The sequence below is a fragment of the Aquarana catesbeiana genome, linkage group LG03 (genome assembly GCF_042186555.1).
Source record: "Aquarana catesbeiana isolate 2022-GZ linkage group LG03, ASM4218655v1, whole genome shotgun sequence".
NCBI classification, from domain to species: Eukaryota; Metazoa; Chordata; class Amphibia; order Anura; family Ranidae; genus Aquarana; species Aquarana catesbeiana.
This window is the reverse complement of record NC_133326.1, coordinates 94,660,240-94,685,878: the sequence shown is the minus strand read 5'-3', so window position 1 is coordinate 94,685,878 and position 25,639 is coordinate 94,660,240. Positions and strand designations below refer to the sequence as shown.

The 25,639-nt window shown below is 40.0% G+C and overlaps 1 protein-coding gene across 2 annotated transcripts in view; it reads left to right on the top strand.

Moving 5' to 3' along the window:
* THSD4 (thrombospondin type 1 domain containing 4) overlaps positions 1-25,639 on the top strand; it is a 1,111,101-nt gene that overhangs the window by 756,826 nt on the left and 328,636 nt on the right. Inside the window, exon 1 of one of the 2 annotated variants that reach the window (XM_073618835.1) lies at positions 5,167-5,503. The exons of the other annotated variant lie outside the window; for it this stretch is intronic. Within the exon in view, the coding sequence (XP_073474936.1) occupies positions 5,426-5,503 (78 nt within the window). The 5' untranslated portion in view covers positions 5,167-5,425. Of the gene's footprint in view, positions 1-5,166; positions 5,504-25,639 lie in introns of those variants that run through there. 2 annotated transcript variants of the gene reach the window in all.

Genomic DNA, 25,639 nt, shown 5'->3' with positions numbered 1-25,639 from the left:
TTAAATCAAATTGAGATGCTGTATCATGACCTTACACAGGCCGTTCATGTTGGAAAACCCTCCAATGTGGCTGAATTAAAACAATTCTGCAAAGAAGAGTGGGCCAAAATTGCTCCACAGCAATGTGAAAGACTCATTGCCAGTTATCGCAAACACTTGATAGCAGTTGTTGCCACCAAGGGTGGCACAACCAGTTATTATGTTTAGGGGGCAATTACTTTTTCACATAAAGCCAGGCAGGTTTGGACAGCTTTTTTTGCCTTAATAAATGAAACCATCATTTAAAAACTGCATTTTGCATTTAATTGTGTTATCTTTGTGTAATAATACAATTTGTTTGATGATCTGATTAATTTAAGTATGACAAATATGTAAAAAAATAAAACATCAGAAAGGGGCAAATACATTTTCACACAACTGTATACTATATAGAGTAGTATATGTTTTTTATGTTTTGCTATACAGTAATGGTTTAGTAGAATATAAAGCAGTCCTAGTATTTATTACTCCCTGCAATGTGTTTACCAACAATAGCTATGAATAGTAGAGGATCACAGTTCTAGCTTGTATGGATGTACACTATTGTGCAAGCATTTTAGGCAGGTGTGAAAAAATACTGTAAATTAAGAATGCTTTCAGAAATAGAAATGTTAATAGTTTATTTTTATCAATTAACAAAATGGAAAGTAAATGAACAGACGAGAAATCCAAATCAAAGTAATGTTTTGTGTGACCATGGTTTGCCTTCAAAACAGCATTAATTCTTCTAGGTACACTTGCACAGACAGGTAGGTTGTTCCAACCGTCTTGGACATCTAACCACAGATCTTCTGTGGATGTAGGCTGCCTCAAATCTTTCTGTCTCTTCATGTAATCCCAGTCAGACTCAATGTTGAGATCAGGGCTCTGTGGGGTCTAAACCATCACTTCCAGGACTCCTTGTTCTTCTTTACATGGAAGATAATTCTTAATGATATTGGCTGTATGTTTGGGGTCTTTGTCCTGCTGCAGAATAAAACTGGGGTCAATTACATATATCCTTGATGATATGGCATGATGGATAAGTATCTGCCTGTATTTCTCAGCATTGTGGACACCATTGATCCTGACCAACTCTCCAACTCAATTTGCAGAAATGCCACCCCAAACTTCCAAGGAACCTCCGGTAGGCCTTACTGCTGCCTACAGACACTCATTATTGTACTTGCTCTGCACCCCTCAGAGAACAAAGTCATCAGTCCAGAGCACCTGCTGCCACTTTTCTGTACCCCAGTTCCTATGTTTCCGTGCATAGTTGAGTCACTTAGTCGCACTTCCACTTTGGAGGTATGTCTTTCAATTCTCCCATGGAGACCACTTCTGGCCAGACTTCTCCAGAAAGTAGATGTGTGTACCTGGGTTCCAACAGTTCTGTGCTGATGGCACTGCTGGACAACTTCTGATGTCTAATGGAAGTAAGCGTTAAGCTTACTTGGCCGACCACTGCGTCTATGGTCCTCAATGTTGCCTATTTTCTTTGTACTTCTTCAAAGAGCTTGAACAGCACATCGTCCACGACCTCACCTAAGTAGCAGAGTTTGGCTATTCCTCACCCAGTTTTAAGCCTCCTACACAGCTGTTTCTGTTTCAATTAGACTGTGTTTCAATCTATGAATAAAATTGATGATCATTAACAGCCTGCTTGATATAATTGGTTAAGCATTCACCTGACTCCAGTGTTACAAAATCCCTGACTTTTTGCAAGTGTACAAAGTGTTCAAGTGTAAGAATTGAGGCTCGTTTGAAGCCAAAGGATAGTCGCACCAAATACTGATTTGATTCAGATTTTTCTTTTGTTCTCTCACTTTGCATTTTGCAAGTTGACAAAAATAAGTAAAATATATATTTCCGAAAGCATTCTCATTTTACAATCAGAAAAATGTGTTGGGCTGTGAATATACTCAAACAAACATGTATTCACATAATCAAATCATGTAGTGCTCATACACTGATGAGAAAAAAGTGCTATAAGTGCAAAAAAAATCCATCCATATATACAGTTATGCTCATATGTTTACATACCCTGGCAGAATTTATGATTTCTTGGCCATTTTTCAGAGAATATGAATAACACAAAAACTTTTCTTTCACTCATGGTTCATGTTTGGCTGAATCAATGTATTATCAATCAACTGTGTTTACTCTTTTAAAATCATAATGGCAACAGAAACTACCCAAATGAACCTGATCAAAAGTTTACATACCCCAGTTCTTAATACTGTGTATTGCCCCCTTTAACATCAATGATAGCTTGAAGTCTTTTGTGGTATTTGTGGATGAGGCTCTTTATCTTCTCAGATGGTAAAGCTGTGCATTCCTCTTGGCAAAAAGCCTCCAGTTCCTGTAAATTCTTGGGCTGTCTTGCATGAACTGCAGGTTTGAGATCTCCCCAGAGTGGCTCAATAGTATTGAGGTCAGGAGACTTGAGATGGCCACTCCAGAACCTTCACTTTATTCTGCTGTAGCCAACGACAGGTCGACTTGGCCTTGTGTTTTGGATCATTGTCATGTTGGAATGTCCAAGTACGTCCCATGCACAGCTTCCTGGCTGATGAATGCAAATGTTCCTCCGGTATTTTTTGATAACATACTGCATTCATCTTTCCAACAATTTTGACCAAATTTCCTGTGCCTTTGTAGCTCACACATCCCCAAAACATAAGCGATCCACCTCCGTACCTTTCATCATAGGCCATGTTGACTCTTCTCCAAATTATGGTTGTGGCCAAAAAGCTCAATTTTGGTCTCATCACTCCAAATGACTTTGTGCCAGATCATTTGAGGCTTGTCTCTGTGCTGTCTGGCGTATTGTAAGCAGGATACTTTGTGGCATTTACGTAGTAATGGCTTTCTTGTGACTCAACCATGCAGCTCATTTTTCTTCAAGTGCCTCCATATTGTGCATCTTGAAACAGCCACACCACATGTTTTCTGAGAGTCCTGTATTTCACCTGAAGTTATTTGTGGGTTTTTGTTTGCAGCCCAAACAATTTTCCTGGCAGTTGTGGCTGAAATTTTAGTTGGTCTACCTGACCATGGTTTGGTTTCAACAGAACCCCTCATTTTCCACTTCTTGATTAGAGTTTGAACACTGCTGATTGGCATTTTCGATTCATTGGATATCTTTTAGTATACCTTTCCTGTTTTATACAGTTCAACTACCTTTTCCCGCAGATCCTTTAACCATTCTTTTACTTTCCCCATGACTCAGAATCCAGAAACGTCAGTGCAGCACTGGATGAAAGATGCAAGGGTCTGTCAGGAGTCCAGAAACGCATTGACCTTTTATACACATACACTAATTACAAGCAAACTGATCACAGGTAAGGATGGTTACCTTTAATAGCCATTCAAACCCCTTTGTGTCAACTTGTGTGCATGTTATCAGGCCCAAATCACCAAGATATGTACATTTTTGATCAGGGTCATTTGGGTAGTTTCTGTTGCCATTATGATTTAAAAAGAGTAAACACAGTTGACTGATAATAAATGGCTCCAGCCAAACACTAACCATGAGTGAAAGAAATGTTTTTGTGTTATCGTTCATATTCTCAGAAAAATGGCCAAGAAATCATAAATTCTGCCAGGGTGTGTAAACTTATGAGCACAACTCTACATGTAAAGCTGTAAACATGTGCATTCATAAATTATATTATTCAATAAAGTGCCAAGTATGGTATGCAGATTGGATATTTTCAGTTTAAGTGCCAATTATTCTGTGCAAAGCATAAAAAACTTAAATAATGTTCATTCAAAATGCCAAATCTTCAAATGTGGCATAAAATTTGTAAATTATATAGACAGAGGAATCCCAATTCCAAATACTGGTGGTGACACAGGTGCTCCACACGTGCTTAATTACAGCCCAAAAGTGCTCCAAGTGATCCCTCGTCCGTGCTTCACCATATATAATATTGAATGGACGCTTACCAGATGAGGAGATCCCAAACGAGGTCTAGCCATGCATTAGTGGGTAACACCCCCCACTGTGGGTATGCGGGTAACACTCTCTTCACAAGAACCATATGTTAGATGTGTCATCAAAAAGATCACCCCATAATGCGGTCGGTTAGTTGTCATCATTTATTAATCAGGCATGTGTATAAAAAAGGAACACAATCGCTCATTGCGCAATTTCCCAGCATAAGAAGTTTTTTAAAAGAACAGAATTCTACTCACAAGTGAAATTAATTCATCAGGCATTCAGAAATGATCATCTTGGGCCCCGGCGGGCGTGCTGACATCACGCCTATGTCCTCCAACCCAACAGCATTTCTTCACACCTGCCTAAAATGTTTGCACAATTCGATATGTAAACATTACCTGTCCTGTTCAGTAGAATAATCATGGTGGCATATTTAATAAAAGGATACAAATAGATTGTCCATGTTCCTGGCAGTCTTATGTTAGTTTTAGTGGGAATTTGTGGTCAGTGGAATGGGGGCAGTGTCAGTGAATGCAAATGAGGATGTTATGCAAAAGTAATGGAGTATGGAGGATGAATGCCATTGCTGAGTGAGTGCCATCGCCATAATAATCAATGAAATTATTGATTTTCTATCTGCAAAGGATGAATGATAAAAACAGATTGAGGCTTCCATTATAGTTACGATGAAAGCTACTAAGAACAGCATTTGCCATTGAATGAGTGGGAAATCCAGATGTACGGAGAATTGCATTGATTCTGAAAACGTGCTCACAGAAATTTAAAATGTGAATATGCCTAATAACTATAATGCAAAATTTGATGGGGTCCTGCTTTGTAAATCCTCTCAATAAAGTATTTGTTGTGCTATAGTTTTCCTCCAGTTGATCATTTTATAAAATGTATGACTTGATAGGTAATTCAGTGACATTTTTACAACACTGCACTTAATTTGCACTTAGTTATTAAACTTTTCTGAAAGTTGGAAACTTTCCTTCAATAAGCATTCACAATAATTTCAAACACACTGTGCCCATCATGCACTTTGTCTTCATATATTTCCCCTCTAATCCCATTTGTGATATAAAGAGACCAGCAAGTCATCTTCCTGGACCATTGAAAAAGTTACCTTTTAACTGGACCAGATGCATAACTTGGCATGGACCACTCGTGTCCCTCCCCTTCTTTGCTGTATATGAACTACAGCCCCTAGCTCATTGCTGTCTCCTTCCCCCTCCCCTAGCTGGGAGAAGTTATTCCATGAGGGGATCAGCTTACCAGTTGTCTCCAGAGCTGTAGCTGAAGCAAAGCTTCTTGTAGTGAAATAAGTAGAGACAGAGTGAGGGAGAGAGCAGTGGTTTGCAGAATTGCCGTGTTGAGATACTGAGACACAAGTGCATCTGCTAGCTGTTAATACTTGGCAGGAGGATTTTCTTCCTCTAGGATAGTTTTGACATTGTCATGATAATGTTTGTCAGCTACTTGATTTTAACTTTCCTCTCCTTTGACAAAGCAGTGCTAGGACGACCTGGGGGACAGGTAAGTCACCATTTATTTTACTTGCTGTCCTTAGAATTTACTTTATTGCCATAGGTTGATTTTGATTTGTCATGCAGCTTCTTTCCTGAATAATAAAGCATATTATTCTATTTGTACTCATGTAAACTGCAGGAGATGTTTTAAAGTTTGGCAAACTTTTGCCATAATATTCATCATTAGTTTTAGACAAAGCAACATGTAAAGACCTATTCAAAAATGCATTACTGGAAAGGTAATAAGTGTTCTGCAAGGCGAAGCTGGTTATTTAACCTTAGTTTTCAATACATTCTGAAAAACATGTATAAATTGGTTTTAGGTTATTGCATAAATGTGAATGTTGTTAATTAGCAGTAAGCTTTGGTCTATCAACTGATAATAGTTATTGATAATATATATATATTATAAATACACAACACAAATCAATTTATTGACAAGATAAACAACACGAACCAATTTATGAATTGGTTAACTGACTGGTTTAGAATCGAAATAAACTATCTTAGGATGCAGGAACATGAAGGTATTCTTGGTTTATGATGCCGGTACAGATAACAATGGGTTAATCTGATGAAAAAATGGACATATATAAATGCTGTAAAACAGTTATGTTTTAAGGGGCAGTTTTGTTTTAAGGGTGCTGAAATGACTAAGCATGTCACCTAATATGTTCCATAATTGATAAAGCATTCTTCTTTCGTTCTTGAAAATGCACATGTATAAACAACTCCATCTCCAACTCATCTTAGTTACTTACATCATGTCCTGTATTTTCATGCTCTTCGTCATAAGTGATAAACCTGTAATGGCTCTAGCTCTATCCTATTGGTACACAGTTCATGTACAATATATAGAAGACTACACTCCCACTGGAGAAACATATAATAAACTTTTCTTTTTTTTTTTTTTTTTTTTCATTAAAATACGTCTTTTATTAAAAACAGTCTTTCCCTTAGCATACCTAAATCTGATAATGATTTAATTTTGTACAAATAAACTATATTTATTTTGGTTATTTTAATCAAAAGATGTTAACGCATAAAGAAATCAAAATAGGTTTATTATACTAGATAAAAACAGTACGTGGTTTACAAACCTCATACTGATCATAAACAGTCAGATTTTTATTTTATCAACTGTGGCAAAGGATGCTGCCCATTTTTGACATAATGGCAAAACACAGTGGTTGCCATTGTGCTCTTTTTTTTTCTTGCTTTTTCTGACGTATTTATGTTCTTGCACAACAGAACTCCCAGCATGCTGAAAGATTTCTGAAATGTATTATCCTGATTTTAAAGTTTGTTGCCTTCATAAGCAAGTGTAGCTCAGTTCATTAGCTGTAACTCACTGTGGCTGATTTAGTAAAGGATTTGAAAATTCACGCAATAAATTGTTTACTTCAATTACATGATCATTATTAGGCATTCAGGAAGTTGCTTTTCACAGCACTGGATAGTTTAAGTGAACATTTACACAATTTATTGTGTGAAGATCCCTAAGGCAGGCCATAGATTATGCAATTTCCTTTCCTGCAACCAGAGGTTGCAGAAAAGAAAAGAAAATCGCTTGATCTCCTCATCAACACAGTCAGTGTTGATGGGGGAATCCTTCATGTAGACCTATTGTGTTCTCCGGGTGAGGGGAGCTGTCCCTGCTGGTAGAACACAATGATTATTGCTAGCGGCTGCAGCCTCTGGCAATAATCACATGCTAGAAATCCAACATGCTGGCTGTACCCAAGTCGACTAATGGATCCACTGGAGTACGATCAGCATGCCCATATATGTATCAAATCTCGACTGGTCCCTGCTGAATTGACTGAGTTTCAAACCATCTATGGCTGGCTTAACGCCTCTAGTAAATTAGCCCAACTAAATACAGTAAATATCACTACTTTCAGTGTTAATGCTAAAATCAGATGTCTTTCCTTTGGTCTTAGTGAAATAATGTAGTGGTATAAAAATTATTGGGGGGGGGGGGGGGGTCTATACTATTGTGTAATATGGGCATATTACAATATGTTGATGTGGGGGGGGGGGGGTAGATTAGAGGCTGGGGTTATTGGATGTAGGTGGACTTTGGGAAATTAGGGATATTGGTCTTGGGACTTTTGTGGGTAAAGATGATATCATATTGAGGAATATAGCATGCTAATGTTAGATGCATGGGAGCAGAGCAAACCTATCACAAACTGTGGAATTATTGAGATATGTAAGGTAGTTATGGATGTAAGAGAAGATGATTATGCCATTTTAGATCCAATGATGAGCACAGGTCCTGTATTTACATCATCAAAGCCTAGGTGGTATCTGGTATGCCTCTGCTCAACGTAATACCAGTAATGTAATCACTGCATGCTGTAAATGTATTGTCATCATTGTCCCTTCTGATTATTGGTTCTAACCTATCTGTAGTTACAGAAACAATCATAATGGCCATGGTGGTCCATACATGGATTTGTGGTGTACCTGTGATGTGCTATATGAATACCAGTAGTGTATTTAGGTTTTGTGTTGCCCTAGGCTGTCTAAACGTGTGCACCCCCTAATTTAAATATGACACACCCCTTCCTGTCAAGGCCACACCCCTTGCTGTTTAAGACCCACCCTGAACTTTTCGAGTTGGGGACATGAGTTCTGAGGGCCTGGGGGGCAATAGATTCCCTTAATTTGCATAGATTTCCTCTCACTTCCTGTTTGGCTATAGGGCAGGAGGGAAATCTCTGCAATGGGACAGGGATGGTAAAAAATAAACAGCGCAAGCCGGCGGGGACTCTTTTCGCGCTGCCCCCTTGCAAAGTGCTGCCCTAGGCCTGGGCCTTGTTGGCCTAGACCAGGATACAGCATTGATGAATACCTGTATACCTTACATGCATGCCCCCACAGCCCACTTTTATTCTTTCTCTGTGAGAATAGATCTATGTACACACATAGTGCCGAAAAGGCAAAAATGTATAAAACAAATATGTGCAATGTTTATATTGTTCCAGGATTTACTGTTCATTGTTATTCCTAACCTAAAATAACCTTATAGTCCCATATAGACCACACACAAAAATGTTGTTAAAAGTGCTTCAGTTTATTTTCTCCCTTTTTAGTTAATTTTTTTGCCTGAAATTACTAGCTGCTACAGCTAATATACACTCACCGGCCACTTTATTAGGTACACCTTGCTAGTACTGGGCTGGACCCCCTTTTGCCTTCGGAACTGTTGCAAATTTGTTGGATGCACATCTATCATGCGAATCTCCTATTCCATTACATCCCAAAGGTGCTCCAACTGGAAGTAGCCATCAGAAGATGGGGACACTGTAGTCATAAAGGGATGGACATGGTCAGCAACAATACTCAGGTAGGCCGTGGCGTTTAAATGTTGCTCAATTGGCACAAAGTGTGCCAAGAAAATATCCCCCACACCATCACACCACCAGCCTGAACCATTGATACAAGACAGGATGGATCCATGCTTTTTTGTTGTTTATGACAAATTCTGACCCTACCATCTGAATGCTGCAGCTGAAATCCAGACTCATCAGACCAGGCAATGTTCTTCCAATCTTCTATTGTCCAATTTTGGTGAGCCTGTGCGAATTGTAGTCTCCGTTTCCTGTTCTTAGTTGACAGGAGTGGCACCCGGTGTGATCTTCAGCTGCTGTAGCCCATCTGCTTTAAGGTTTGATGTGATGTGCATTCAGAGATGGTATTCTGCATACCTTGGTTGTGGTTATTTGAGTTTTCTCCTCTGACCTCTGACATGAGCAAGGCATTTTCGCCCACACAACTGCCGCTCACTGGATATTTTCTCTTCTTGGAATCATTCTCTGAAAACCCTAGAGATGGTTGTGTGTGAAAATCCCAGTAGCAGTTTTTGAAATACTCAGACCAACCCGTCTGGCATCAACAACCATGCCAAGTTCAAAGCCACTTAAATTCCCATTCTTCCCTATTCTGATGCTCGGTTTGAACTTCAGCAAGTCGTCTTCACCACTTCTAGATACCTAAATGCATTGAGTTGCTGTCATGTGATTGGCTGATTAGCAATTTGTGTTACCAAGCAATTGAACAGGTGTACCTAATAAATTGTCCGGTGAGTGTGTGTGTGTGTGTATATATATATATATATATATATATATATATATATATATATATATATATATATATATATATATATATATTTGTAAACATTTGTATCTCATTATACATATAAGAATCTGCTGTGTTTTACCAGTAGTTCTGAGGCCGCGTACACAAGATCGAACATTCCGACAACAAAACCATGGATTTTTTTCCGACGGTTGTTGGCTCAAACTTGTCTTGCATACACACGGTCGAGCAAATGTTATCGGAAATTCCGAACGTCAAGAACGCGGTGACGTACAACACGTAAGACGAGCCGAGAAAAATGAAGTTCAATAGCCAGTGTGGCTCTTCTGCTTGATTCCGAGCATGTGTGGAATTTTGTGCGTCGGAATTGTGTACACACGCTCTGAATTTACAACAAGGGATTTTGTTGTAGGAAAATTTGAGATCCAGCTCTCAAATATATGTTGTCGGAAATTCCGACAGCAAATGTCCAATGGAGCCTACACATGGTCGGAATTTCCGACAACAAGCTCACATCGAACATTTGTTGTTGGAAATTCCGATTGTGTGTACGCGGCATTACACTTTTTTCAACAATGTTTGCCACAGACGACATCTGAGCCTTATCTGTTTCAGACATCATGAGGCAAAATAAATTTAATGAAGAGGGTGAATTAAAATGCAAGAGATCTCCTTCAGAAAATAAGCCACAAACAAATTGAGTAATCCTTAAAAATATTTAAAAAGTCCTATGTCCATCAGCCAAGTCAGCAAGCCCACCACATACCATGCCTGCACCCGCCCTCACGTTCATCATGCCAAAATGCTTATACCCCCTCGTCTCTCATCACTCTTACACAGGGCCGGACTGGGAATAAAAACCAGCCCTGGAAATAAGTTCATACCAGCCCCATAGCATTATTATACCAGCCCAACAGCATAACGTCACAGAGGTTGTGCAGACATGGAACAGGAGATGCCAGAGGCTGTGCAGACATGGTATAGGAGGTGGTCATAGGCTGTGTGGACATGGTACAGGAGGTGGTCATAGGCTATGCGGCCATGGTACAGGAGGTGGTCATAGGCTGTGTCGACATGGTACAGGAGGTGGTCATAGGCTGTGCGGACATGGTATAGGAAGTGGTCATAGGCTTTGCTGACATGGTACAGGAGGTGGTCACAGGCTGTGCGGACATGGTATAGGAGGTGGTCATAGGCTTTACGGACATGGTACAGGAGGTGGTCATAGGCTGTGCGGACATGGTATAGGAGGTGGTCATAGGCTGTGCAGACATGGTATAGGAGATGGTCATAGGCTGTGTGGACATGGAATAGGAGGTGGTCATAGGCTGTGCGGACATGGTATAGGAGATGGTCAAAGGCTGTGCGGACATGGTATAAAAGGTGATCATGAGCTGTGCAGACAGGGTACAGAAGGTGTCAGAGGCTGTGCAGACATAGTAAGAAGTGGTCATAGGCTGTGCTGACATGGTACAGGAGAGTAACAGTATGTGGTCAGAGGCTGTGGAGGGGTCTGGTCTTACCCGGCCATGATGTGGAGAGGCACACGCCACCACCGAGACGAGTGCCTTACATTTAAAAGTACAGTTGTGCGCATTTATGTCACTGCACATGTGCCTTTACTGAGCCTGGCTAGCTTTGGAACAGTGCATTCTCAGTTAACATGTCGGCCCACAGCCATATTTTTTATGGCCATTTATGGGCAGCCCTAAAATATGCTGAAATTTACAGGCTGCCGGTAAATTAACGGGCAACACTGGGTCGACGGCCAGGCAGTCACAGCCACAGCTCAAAGCGGCCCCATGGCAGGTGGCCTACCGGGAAATTTCCAGCTATCCCGGTAGGCCAGTCCGGCCCTGCTCCTACAACCCTCATTCTTTCACCGCTCATTGACACTGCACCCACTCCTCTTTGCACACGCTGCGCAAACCACCTGGCCTGCGCCCTCCCTTCTTTCAGAACAGTGCCAAAGAAAATTCCCAGCTCAACCCACCAGCCAGTCTGTAACCAGCCAAATTATCCCGTCTAACGGTATGTGTTTAATACAGGGGTTTAGTTAGCACACATTTTCAAATACATGCATAAGCTGCAGAGGCTCTTCAAGGCACCCCATTATTATCTGTAGTCCTAACTCTTCTTTCAGGACCCATTGCACCCATAGCTCCCCTCCCTTCTTTTTCACCACCACTTAGTGTGCCTGCATCCCCCCTTCTCTCAGCACCTATCTTACTTGCAGCCCCTTTTCTCTCAGCACCCAGCATGCCTGTAGCCACCTTCTCTCACCACCTATCATGCCTGCAGCTCTACTTTTTTCAGCACCCAACAAGCCTGCCTCACTTCATGCCCCCTCCCCCCACCATAACCCCATGCCTGAAGGAAGTGCACCACTCCCCTTGACACTTCATGTTCCTCACCATTTTTTCTCCCACCTGCTCTGAACACAGTGCCTGCATTGACATTCACCCCCACCCCCTCAGATGCTTCCAGCACCTCAATGTTGTTCGTGAGCAGGCACTTTTTTGCTAGCAACGGTAATAATGATAATATAAGAAAAATGGTGGTGTGGAAAGTCTCCCAGGTTTCAGACTTACAGAATCATTTTCTTATAGTGTTTTTAAGGGTTTGTGCATGGCACAATGTAATAAAATGTGACATGTCCCATAGAAACCAAGGAAGTGTCAGTATTTAACAGTCATAGCTCAAAGTCAATAAAGACAAAAAGTATTATTTGGTGGGTATAGACAATGGTAATTTGTATCACTTTCAAGTACTCAAAATGAAAGTGTTGAGTAATTGCTAAATGGTTAGTTCTCGCTTTACAGGGTATTGAGCCCAGTTGGCTGTTGGCAATTTTTCTTATGTTTTTGCTGATGTCTGAATTTTCTAGCTTCATCTCTCAGCCCCAAAAAATGATTCTGGTAGGTTCATCATCTTGGCCTTAATGTGTATCTGTGCATAACTATGACAGGGGCATTATACTGTTAGCTTTTAAACATTGTTAGCTTTTTACTTAGTAAGGTGCCATGGAACTACTACAAAAGCTTGCAAAGGAAAAAGTTATCTAAATTTGGTGTTTGTTAGCAATACAAGCGGGGAGATCAACAGGAATGTATGCTAGAATTTACATTTCACATATTATATCATTTTGCTATGGGCCAATCCGGGGCCTTGACTCAATTTACTGCTTAGAGATATATAGCAGGTCTAGTGCTGCTGTTTAGACTTCTGGGCCTGGACAACACAGATGGCTTGGACTAATTTTTTTTCTTATGTGGTCCTCAATGGTAATACATTCTTTAAGTACTAGTAAACTTTTGAGAAGAAAAAATATATTTAAAAAAGTAGGCTGATCTTCATAGGGTCCTTTATCTCATTATGGCCACACCAAAGGCACTAAGGGGCTTGAACAAGGGTTTGTGAAGAACCCTAAAACACCAGTTGGGTCATTGTTCTTGACCGATCCTTGCTGTATGGAAGTACAGTTGTGCCCATAAGTTTACATACCCTGGCAGAATTTATGATTTCTTGGCCATTTTTCAGAGAATATGAATGATAACACAAAAACGTTTCTTTCACTCATGGTTAGTGTTTGGCTGAAGCCATTTATTATCAATCAACCGTGTTTACTTTTTTAAAATCATAATTCCAACAGAAACTACCCAAATGACCCTGATCAAAAGTTTACATACCCCAGTTCTTAATACTGTGTATTGCCACCTTTAACATCAATGACAGCTTGAAGTCTTTTGTGGTACTTGTGAATGAGGTTCTTTATCTTCTCAGATGGTAAAGCTTCCCATTCCTCTTGGCAAAAAGCCTCCAGTTCCTGTAAATTCTTGGGCTGTCTTGCATGAACTGCACGTTTGAGATCTCCCCAGAGTGACTCAATGATATTGAGGTCAGGAGACTGAGATGGCCACCCCAGAACCTTCATTTTATTCTGCTGTAACCAATGACAAGTTGATTGGGCCTTGTGTTTTGGATCATTCTCATGTTGAAATGTCCAAGTACGTCCCATGTGCAGCTTCCTGGCTGATGAATGCAAATGATAACATACTGATGTTTTGATAACATACTGTATTTATCTTGCTAACAGTTTTGACCAAATTTCCTGTGCCTTTGTAGTTCACACATCCCCAAAACATCAAACGATCCACCTCCATATCTTTTATCATAGGCCTTGTTGACTCCTCTCCAAATGTAGCATTTATGGTTGTAGCCAAAAAGCTCAATTTTGGTCTCATCACTCCAAATGACTTTGTGCCAGAAGGTTTGAGGCTTGTCTCTGTGCTGTTTGGTATATTGTAAGTAGGTTACTATATGGCATTTGCATAGTAATGGCTTTCTTCTGGCGACTCAACCATGCAGCCTCCTTATTGTGCATCTTGAAACAGCCACACCAAATGTTTTCAGAGAGTCCTGTATTTCACATGAAGTTAGTTTTTCTTTGCATCCTGAACAATTTTCCTGGCAGTTGTGGCTGAAATTTTAGTTGGTCTACCTGACCGTGGTTTGGTTTCAACAGAAGCCCTCATTTTCCACTTCTTGATTAGACTTGAACACTGCTGATTGGCATTCTCAATTCCTTGGATATCTTTTTATAGCACTTTCCTGTTTTATACAGTTCAACTACCTTTCCCAGCAGATCCTTTGACAATTCTTTTGTTTTCCCCATGGCTCAGAATCCAGAAACGTCAGTGCAGCACTGGATGAAACATGCAAGGGTCTGTCAGGAGTCCAGAAATGCATTGACCTTTTACACACACACACACTAATTACAAGCAAACAGATCACAGGTGAGGATGGTTACATTCAATAGCCATTCAAACTCCTTTATGTCAACTTGTGTGCATGTTATCAGGCCAAAATCACCAGGGTATGTAAACTTTTGATCAGGGTCATTTGGGTAGTTTCTGTTGCCATTATGATTTAAAAAGAGTAAACACAGTTGATTGATAATAAATGGCTTCAGCCAAACACTAACCACGTTTGAACAGTTTTTTTTTATGTTATCATTCATATTCCCCGAAAAAAGGCCAAGAAATCATAAATTCTACCAGGTTAGGTAAACTTATGAGCACAACTGTATATGTTTTTAAGATTCTGCTCCAAGACAGAAAAGAAATGCATTGCAAGGTCCCGAAGTCATCTGAATCCACCAGCACACACGCTAGAGTCAAGTGAGAGCAAGAGATGTGGAAGATAGTATACTTTGGTAAACAAAACAGAAATATTCAACAATAGCTATAAGGAACAGGGTAGCAATACATTTAAAGTGTATGTCAGGGCAAAATAAAACAAACAAACTATATGCAGTACACCTTTGCAATACATGCACATTTTCTCATGTTTTATTATTTTACAAAACCCTGCAAATACAACAAAATATGTGTTGATCTGGCAGAAGTGCATTCAGCTCTTAAGGCAGAACTAAACCCACCTATCCCTTTCAGCCAAGGAAGCTGCCATCTAAGCCTCTGTTGATTTGTAACTGCAATGGTGCTGCACATGTGATCAGTTATAACACCAATCATTTGATGGTTGAAAGTGCAAGCAAATGTGACAGTTAGCATTCCCATATGCCGGGAATAAAACTGTTTTCTGAAGTCATTAAATTGATCGGTTTAGTTCTGCTTTAAAGGAGAAGTATGGGTTTGGTCTTTTTTGCTGTTGTTTACTTACCTAGATGGATGCAGAATCGGACCGATGCTGCATCTGTCTCCTGCTGCCTCTGCACTGAGAACCGAGCCACCGAACACACCTGATGGCTCAGTTCTCTCACCTCCCTGAGCGGAGAGCTGCTGCCTGTCATTCAGCAGCTCACCTGCTTGGCTCCTCCATGCTCACTGGAGCGCTGAGCTGTGGAAGGGTGGGAAGCAGCTGTCTTAGCATCCCAGTGGCTCACTGTCAGGATCTTGGTAGGAGGCCGAGATGCTGGGAGGGCTCCCCTTGCGGCCGAGTGCAGCACAACCCTAAAGATGACACAGGGATGCGGTGCCCACAGAAGCACGGGTTGCCTGGAAGTAGAAGCTGGTGTCGGGAGCTTGATAGAGCAAAGTCACTGGAGGCAACGGGCTTAAAGGTCCAGAGAAGAGGACCAATGGAAGTCCAATAGCAAATCAGAAGCCAGGCCAGGGGATCAAACACAGTAAGACAGTCCAAGAAATGAATCAACAAATCCAGGTACAGGAGACAGAGGTATGCGGAGTCCGTTAGCCAAGCTGGGGTCAGATGCAGGAAGCAGGCAGGAGGAGTCAAAAGCAAGCCGGTAGGTAGAGACAGGAGGACAAGAGGAGCGGATCAACAAGCCAGGTCGGTACACAGTAGATCAGGTAAACAGGAATCACAAATACAGGTACACAGGAAGAGCTGATGATAATCCAGCGATGTGGCACTGTCAGTGGAGCGTTTAAATAAACAAGGCGCCTGTGTCACGTTGTGCGTGCACTGTTGCGTACGCGCGTTCACACAATTGCGGTGTTGTCGCGCACGTGCATCCGCCCAATCGCGGTGCCAGGCGTCCGTCTAGTAGCGATATTGCGCATGCGTGTGCGCTGATGCGCGTTAGCGCGACCTTGCCTGTACTGGTTTGCTAACCTTGCGGAACTGTGCATAGGGATGCGCCTGTTTCCCTGACACTCACTGAGAGGCTGAGACAGCCATCAGTTCAGGCACCTGGTGGATCCAGACTTCCGAAGTCGGGATGACACTGTGCTAGGACTGATCTTGGTGACATCAGCAGAGAGTGGACTTCAGACCGCTCTCTGCTGAAAACGGGTCACAGGAGTGCAAAACAGGTTGCACTCCTGTGACCCATAGCAGAAGCCCAGCCGAATTACCTCAAGCTTGACTTCTCCTTTAAGTCCAGTTGTGGGCTGACGATGCCTACAGTTTTTGTAGATGGAGCATTATCAACCCTGCCCATTTTTCTTTTTACAAACTCCTCAGACCCACCTACTCTCCCATCTCCAAAAAATAAAGGGTAATCATTCTGTAGTCCAAAAATAAGGACTTTTAGGGCTAATTACTCTCAGGAAGTGACATATGGACACAGGACACTTCTGAATTTCTGACATGATCAACGGGTATTTTTTGCACTTATTAAACAAAAATGTTCAGTGGTATTTGTGACATATATACATTGTTAGTGTTTACATACACTTGAAGTATACAACTGCTAAAACATATACTGATATCTCAGTGTGATGTTTTTTTCCTGTTTTTTTTTTTCTGTTCAAACACTACATATTATTTACATTAGTTTCTTCTCAATTTACCTATCTGAGAATGTTTTTGATTGTTTTTTACCCCTTACCTACAAATAAAATCCATTTATGCTATTATGGGAAATTTAAAGCAGCCCGGTAATAGTATGTTACCATATGTTACAGTAACTCCAGGAAGAAAAGGCCATAAAAAGAGTTACAAGCTAATCTGGAAAGGAATTGTCACAGTAGATGTCTTGTAGGCATATATGTCTAGAGCCTGTAATGTTTAACATATGGCACACACACACTACCTTGCTTTAATAGTGCTGTGGAAAGGCAAAACTGGCATAACCTTACTCCAGAAACCCTTTACTGTTTAATGTTCACTTAGGTATTTAAAAAAAATGTAGTTTTATCAAATAAAATGTTGCATTATTTCAAAAAGATTTCCATGCAATTTTCTATAGAGCGGCATATCATCTGCAAACATGCAGAGAACACACCATCGAGTGTGCTGTGTACGTGGGACAGCAGGATTAGGCGTTGTTCCCCCTCAGTCTGAAGGGCTGCTGTAAATTTCTGTACAATCAAGGCTAGCTTCTAGTATAGTTGCCTTTATGTTCATTTTAGGACAGTGAAGGTGAATGGATTTCAGTTTTCACCGCCTTCGAATCCTCATTATGCTGACTGTCCCAGAAATCTCCTACACTCATTACGTTTAGGTTGACAAGTTTCTTAAAATGTACTGATATGCCTGCGTACTGTACAATTCTCTGTGCCTTGTTTCAACAATAACAAATGACAGTCCCTCAAGAAGAATTCAAAAGGTATGTTCTAAAATTTATGCAAAGTTGTTTTGTTGCTTAAGGCTCTTAGCAAACCAATTTATGGAAATCCAAAGTGCCTAAAAACAGTTAGATTGTTGTGACAATTTGGAAGAAAAAACAATAAACAGGATAGGCTGCATATACGTAAAGTGTACCTGTGCATTAGATTTCTCTTGCTCCCTTGCTGCTACTTTCAGATACCAGAAGCAAAAAAAAAAAAACAGCCAAGCTTTAAAGTCCATTTGGAGTTTACACTGAGCTGAGTTTTCTGCTTGCCCCATGTGACAGTGTCAGGTCAAGCACCAGCGCTGTCATTTGAAGTGGGACACATACCCTCTATACCCAGGAGTACCAGAAATGCGAATATGCATACATACGTAGTAATGTGTAAGTGAAATTAATACCTCCTAAAGAGGCACTTCTTACAGTGCCATCCTCTTTCTTTCACTTTTAAAACCTGACCCATCTTCAGGGATCATCTAGAGAAGGGATCTCCAAACTACGGCCTTCCAGCTGTGGTGGAGGTGGAACTACATGTCACATGAGACATTATAAAACTCTGATGCTCACAGACATGACTGAGCATGATGGTAATTGTACTTCCTAAACAACTGGAGGGCCATAGTTTGGAGATCTCTAATCTAGAGTAAATAACTGGACAAAGATGCTGGCCCATGGTGGATGCAGCAATTCAAATACTGGTACCTATGCAATAACTTTAGTTCAGATATGTCTTTGTTCATTTTTACAGGTTACAGATCCAGTGCATTTTAATGGTATACACATTAAACAGTAGCAGTAGAAGGTATCCAGAAAGTACACAGAGGAAAGGTAAAACAAGGAGAAGAAGAAAGGTAGCAAAACAGTGTCTGAGCACTGGTAAATCATACCGTATATTTTGGTAAGATATTCACCTGAGTAGGGTTACAATGGGTCTTTATTAAGGATCTAGCATGACAGGTGAGGCCAAGGTTATTGGGATTTTAGGGGAGAGGAGAGAAATAGATGATGAGTACACTTTAGGTGCAACGAAGATAGTATAAATTGCTTATTGCAGAGTCTATCAGAGTTCCTATGAGCCAGCCAGCAAGTCCAAGAGGAGCAGGTTCCTTCAGGTAATTTCTGTCAGCTACCACCAGGGTCTCCATGTTCATAATTTTGTTTGGAACCTGGTCCCATTCTACAATATGTGGAGAAGAGGTTGATTTTCAATGACTGGAACATTTGCAATAACCTTAAGGTTCTTGGTGTGTGTATACTTTATCTTATACACATTATCCCCCCACATCCTACCCCTTTCTAATGTCCCTTTTCAATGTTGCTACCAAAATGTGAATTTTCTGTAGCACGCTGTATCGTGTACTGAAAGAATACCATCACAGGGAAAGATTGTATTTAGGGTACAGCAATAATGGATGTAAAATAATGTGTCCATTGTCATTGATGTGTGGAAAATAATGCAGATTAACAATATCATATTTTTGCACTGCTGGGCGCCATAGCAGTTGAAAGGCCTGTTATGGCTAAAGGTGTGCACTTGATATCACCCATCCTGTAGTACTATAATATTTTTTAAAAGTGCTATGAGGAAGTTACTAACACCAGTCCTGAAAAACAGTTTCCAAAATGTCAACGTGTTTCCTGAACATGAGTACAGCACTCAAAAAGTTGTCTGACATCCATAATATATGTCACATGCATAAAGGAAAGTGACTCCACCTCTAAACTCAGGCAGTTTCAGTCATTCTCTCTGTTATATCTTATTGATCAAGGCATGAGCAAGCCATGTTGCAGTCTTTCCAGGTATCCAAACATATTAAGTGACCATAAATGTAATATAAGTGTAGGTGTAATGCCCTGTACACATGATCGGATGTTGATCGGACATTCCAACAACAAAATCCATGGATTTTTTCCGATGGATGTTGGCTCAAAGTTGTCTTGCATACACACGGTCGCACAAAGTTGACGGAAAATCCGATCGTTCTGAACGTGTTGACATAAAACACGTACGTCGGGACTATAAACGGGGCAGTAGCCAATAGCTTTCGTCTCTTAATTTATTCTGAGCATGCGTGGCACTTTGTGTGTTGGATTTGTGTACACACGATCAGAATTTAAACGATCGGATTTTGTTGTCGGAAAATGTTATATCCTGTTCTCAGAGATTGTGTGTCGGAAATTCAGATGGAAAAAGTCCGATGGAGCCCACACACGATCGGAATTTCCGACAACACAATCCGATCGCACTTTTTCCGTTGGAAAATCCGACCGTGTGTACAGGGCATTACATACTTTTCACTGATATCTGTCATTTTCCCCACTAATGGTAAACAAAATGTATTGTATAGGTAACACTACAACTAACAGAATAGAAAGCTTTTATTACTTACATTAGCATAGCTGATTTTCAGCTATGTATCCTCCAGGCCACCTTTATGCCACCTCTCAGCACCTAGAAGAAGTAGTCATTTTAAGTAAAACAAAGGTATGCATACAATTTAAATATCATGTATACATGCTTTCAAACAAGAACACGTTTGGGCTGATTTAACAATATACCTGTTTCCCCCACATAATGAGTATCCTTAGGTTGTACGCTCTGATGCCTTTCTGCAGATTCAGACAATTAGTATTACACAGGGCCTGTCCATCAATTTCATTTGCATGTAGTTTCGTTAGAAAGTAAGGTTATGATATTTTCTTTAAATGTAACATGTTTAACAGTTAAATTGCTTTGTAAACTTCCCATACTGTCTGAATGTTTTTCACAATTCCCATTCTTAAGGACCATGAACAGATTATGTTTTTCAAATTCCATAGCGTTGAAAAGGCATGTGATTTTTATTTAATCTATTATACATAGAAAATATTTAAAAAATATGACCTGTTAGTGGTCTCTTTGGGACTTGTTGGCCATATGACTTCTAGTCACAAATGGAAAGAATAATCAGATGCAAGCGGCACAGAGTCTTGTATTACTCCAGTGCTGGTGCAATCTATACTGATCCTAACTAGCCAAATGCCAAGGAACATACAGTATGTGAAGTTGCAAGACTTGCCTTTGAGAGAACATCAAGCTATATCTACACTTGCTCAGAGACATGTTTCAAAGTAGTCTCCTGGCCGCATAAATTATTCTCCTATCAATATTTGTTGGCTATATTTTAACAGCTTTCGGGCCTGTAGTGCTAAGCAAGTAAATGTACATATATTCTCTGAGATTATCACATAGTGCAGTTACCTGTACTGGAAGCAGCAAACGTTCTATTTTTGTATGCCTACCTTTTAATGTGCACTGTGTCAGCAGATATTTAATATTTTCAGATATATATTCCATATGGTCTGGTCCTTTCCACTCAACACCTTGTTCCTCTGTTGTTCTCTAATACCTGATATCTCTCCAGAGACTTGTAGGTTTTGTGGAATTGATGTCTGCCTATACCCTCTGCTTAAAGTGAAAAAGTTTCAGATTGATATGTAAAATTATATTTCGATAATTGAAGAGCAAGGCGTGACTAGATTAAAGACATTTAAACTTAATAATTGATCCCACCTTTATAACAATAAACATACTACTGCCTTTCCGCAAGTAAGACCTCTCCTTTTATTTCTATTCCAAGAGTTTATTTTGTTTAGCCCAGACTCTTTTTCTCACTAAGCCGCTGTGTTCAGCCTGGCGGATTCTTGCTGTTAATGTATTAAAGAAAACATTTAAAGGACTTTTGAGATTTCTAAATGCATGTTAATGCTTGAAAAAAGGTGATTTTGATTTTGAAATGGAAATTCTGTTCAATAGCATTCATTGGAGGCAGTTAAGGTAAGAGTCTGCTGTGTTTCTCTTTCCTTCTTTCCCACATGCCATTGAACTTAAGATTTAAGGGGTCAGCTCTTCCAAAAGAAATGTATTAGCCATGGGTGGGCATCAGCAGGTTGAATCGCCCACTGGCTTACAACGTGTATTATATCTCCTGAAGAGCCTGATGGCAAGATCTATACAACTGAATTCCTGCCTCTAACCATCTGATGGATTATTACAGGGGGGTCTCACTCACAAATGCATTCTTCTATTTATTGTGCACTATATAGCATGCAAAGACAACAGTAAAATTCCCTTGCATGGCTCTGTAACGGCCATAGCAGAACTTGTTGGGTGAGGCAGAGGCTGATAGGAAAGCATACTTCAAGCAACCTTGAGAAACATAAGTAGGTTGTGCATAATTCAATAATCATGTCCTCCTAAAAATAAGTATCAGTGTTTGGTTGCGTTAATCTTGAAAGTAACAATCCTGCTTAGTTAAAAATAATCTCTCAGATATATTGAGCAGATCTTTAGCTAACTTAATTGCAGCTGACAGTGTAAAATATTCTTTCCTATTCTCTGAAATGTTTCAAAATGAGAGCCAAATGGTCCCGCAAGAAAGAAAAAAGTCTTTAATCAAACAGTTCTGTATTTGATAATAAACATCATGACCTGTCACCCTTTAATGCTCTCAGGCTGCCAGGTAATGTTGCATGCTGATACTAATCTAATTACTTCTCAATACATTACTGTAAAGGAGAAGCAAATTGCATAAGATGATTATAGGCTAATCTCACAGCTTGCCGTTTTCCTCTCTGATGACTTATCTAGCAGAGTTAGATGCAGGGATGGTTTCAAAACAAGCATCATGCAATTTTTTTAATTGTTATGCAGACAACAGGTGATTGTATGCAGACTTTCACACAAACGCACAAAGATATACAATATATGGATTTATTAATACCCCAGTTATGATGATGTATGTTTTGTTTGCATAAAAAAGGGGGAAAATATGCCTTAAAGTGTATATCAAGCCAAACAGCTTCCTAGTTTTAGATAGAATAGGGAAGGATTAGAACTCTTTGAGTTTCTTTGCTATCTATGGCTCTGTTAGAAAGATTAACCCTTACTTCCTGCCCTGTTGACAACGTTTCAAAGAGAAAATAGGAGGACAAAATCTGCAACAAGGACAAAGACAAAAATCAAAACCTGACAGGCATTTTATTCTTTCCCACTCCAAAACCTAAAAAAAATATTTTTGGCTTGCTATACTCTTTAGCTCTTTGGACATATCTAGTAAGTCCAAGCTTGTAGAGGTTTAAAACAAGCTCAGCAGGCATAGGGCTATTCTGTAAAAGTGATCCAGGTGGCTATATGACTTGTTAGGTGGCCCTTATAGTATTTCTCCCCACGGTAGTTCCTGGGCTTTCCCGCTCCTTTAATGAGACTGGAACCCACAACAAATGCTGTCAGGATGGTGAGCTGGAAGGAACATTTGTTTCCTCATTTCTTCTGCTGAGTGCGAACCTAGAAGTGCTCAGCTCTGAGCACTTTTGGTTCATAGCAATTGTGACAAAAAACCCTGCCAAAAAGCCAGGTAAGCTTTGGATTAACTACAATCCTGTGTTTGATCTGCTGGGTGAGATAGTAAGAGAGGCATTAGAGGTTTATTATGTGAGATATCATGTGAAATACCACATCAATATAATGGGTTTCATATAATATGTGTTGTTTCTTTCATCATTGATGGGTTGTATTTTCATGTCAAAGCCAGGGTTGCCTTTTACAACTTTTGTGTATTTATAAAGTACTTTTAATTCAAAATTGATTACTATTTAAGCATTAATTTTAGCTGCTAAAAACCCTGTGAGGGAATTCCCATTCTGTATTATGGGTTTATTAGACCCCTGATGTGTCTAAAAAACAGTACCTGTTGCATGCTCAGTGCTATCATATAGGAGGCTTGTTAGCTCCTTGTGATGTCAATAAAGTTAAATTAAAAGAGTGTTAAAAATGTGATAAATAATATGTGACTAAAAAATAAAAATAAAAAATAGAAACACCCCTGTCACCCCACACACACATACCAACACAAATGTGAGTGAGAACAATCATTCTGGGTCTCTGACTTATGGTTAACTTGAACCTAATGAACTGTGAAGGCATTTAAATCCATCATCTATTTATAATTTTGGGTACCTTCCTTTTTCACCATTTCGTACATGCCGTTTTGACGCTTGATATGTTTGGTATCTACTTACTCGATATAAATTGTATAAATTGTACAAATTAATTTTAATGTTTTTTATCCTGAAAGTATAGACTTGATAAAACCGTAAAACCTCCAGTATCCTACAATGACTGACTATATCAGCCACAAAAAGGAGACATATTTGATACAAAATGTACAAATAATAAAATAAATATGTACAGATTAGGTAAACATGGTGCATACAGTGGTGTGGTAATTTATACATGTTTATTTTATTATTTGTATATTTTGTATGCTTTATTCCCCTGTTGGGGCATCACTAAAATTTTCTTTTCTAACATTTTAACTGTTTTCTAAATAAATACAATCTTATTATCAAATATGTCTCACCTTTGTGGTCGATATAGACCGTCATTGTAGGATACTGGGGGTTCTCCGATTATCTCCATTAGTTTTGCATGTATTGTTTGGATGAGGCGAAAGTCTATGTTTGTATTATTTACAGACTTGATATACAATTGCACAAGTATCAGGTGACCTAAAAAAAAAGTTAAGATATCATCTTTTTTTATTCCACAGGGCCTCTGCATGAATACATTTTCTGGACTTTTTAATTAATTTTACATGTGTGTAAAAAAAAAAAAAAAAAGAAAAAAAAACATCAGGGGCAAAGTATGTATGTGCCTTTCAAGACCCACCACCCCCCCCCCCTGCCCGCAAAAAAAAAAAAAAAAAAGACTCATACTTAGTACATACTGTAACTGAAGTGTGAATATATCATATGTTTTGATACGTTTGTGTAAGACTCTGCATGAAACATGTCTCTTGTCTGAATAATAGTTTTAAATAAGTTCTGCATTTATCATGTCTGGGTTTCAGATTTGTAGGTGTAGTCTAGTTAGGTGTCATGGTTGTGCAATAGAGTTTTGTCTATCAGCTTACCTGTCTCCATGTGTTCATCTCTAAAGACCAGCTGACTCTCACCTGACTGCTTTTATTAACTCTCCTCTAGCATGGCTCCACCCCAGCTCCTATCAGAGAATCTTTGTGTGTTTTGGCTTCCTGTTCCTGCCTGCCGTGTGCTCTACGTTTGTTTCTGTTACCGACCTTGGCGTGTTCTCTACTATTCCTGTCTGCTCGTGACCCTGACCTTTGGCGTGTCCCCGACTATTCCTGTTTGCCTGTGACCCTGAACTTTGGTGTGAACTCTGTTGTCCTTGTCTGCTTGTGGCCCTGACCTTGGCTTATTCCTTTACTATCCCTATCCTCCTGTTGCCTACTGTGGGTGTGAGCTGGGGGACCCTGGGGGTCGCGACCTGGAGCCAGTTGCAGCCCAGTTCATCCTCACCACTAGAGGCTCTGGTGAACACCTGCTGGCTCTTAGACTCCACACCCCAGGGAATCCTTTCTCTCTAACCCCGGTGGGATCGGTGTTGGTGTTCAAGTGGCCCTGCCTTCCTTACCACCCGGACTCCTATCCGCAGCAGTCAGCCGTAGGGTCCACTGCCTTGTGGTGCACTCCTGATCCCAACGGTGGGCATCTGTCACCTAGCCCCAAGGTGTCCTGACATTAGGCTGTAATTAGCTGATCTGTGATTGGTTCTTGTGTTGATCAGCAATCCAACAGGGGATTAATTAGAAACTTTCAATCTATTAGTTTTCTAAACGCAGTATCTGCTAAACAGAAAACAGCAAAAGTGGCTTGCCTGCAGTAGCAAGATTAAAGGAAAGTAAATGGACTGTTTTTTTTTTATGTGTGTTTCTTTTCCTAATGTACCATTTTGCTTCATTTATATATACTTTAAATAAATACTGCATGGCTTGTTACTTTTGTATTATACATTGCAGACATTTTATTATCTTTTTTCATGCTTCATTTGTAATACTTTTAAATCAGGTCTGGACATCTCGACATGATCTCACATAAAAGATTATAAAAAACAAAGTGAAGTAAAATTTTTCCTGCCTTTATTGTATATTAGGCGGT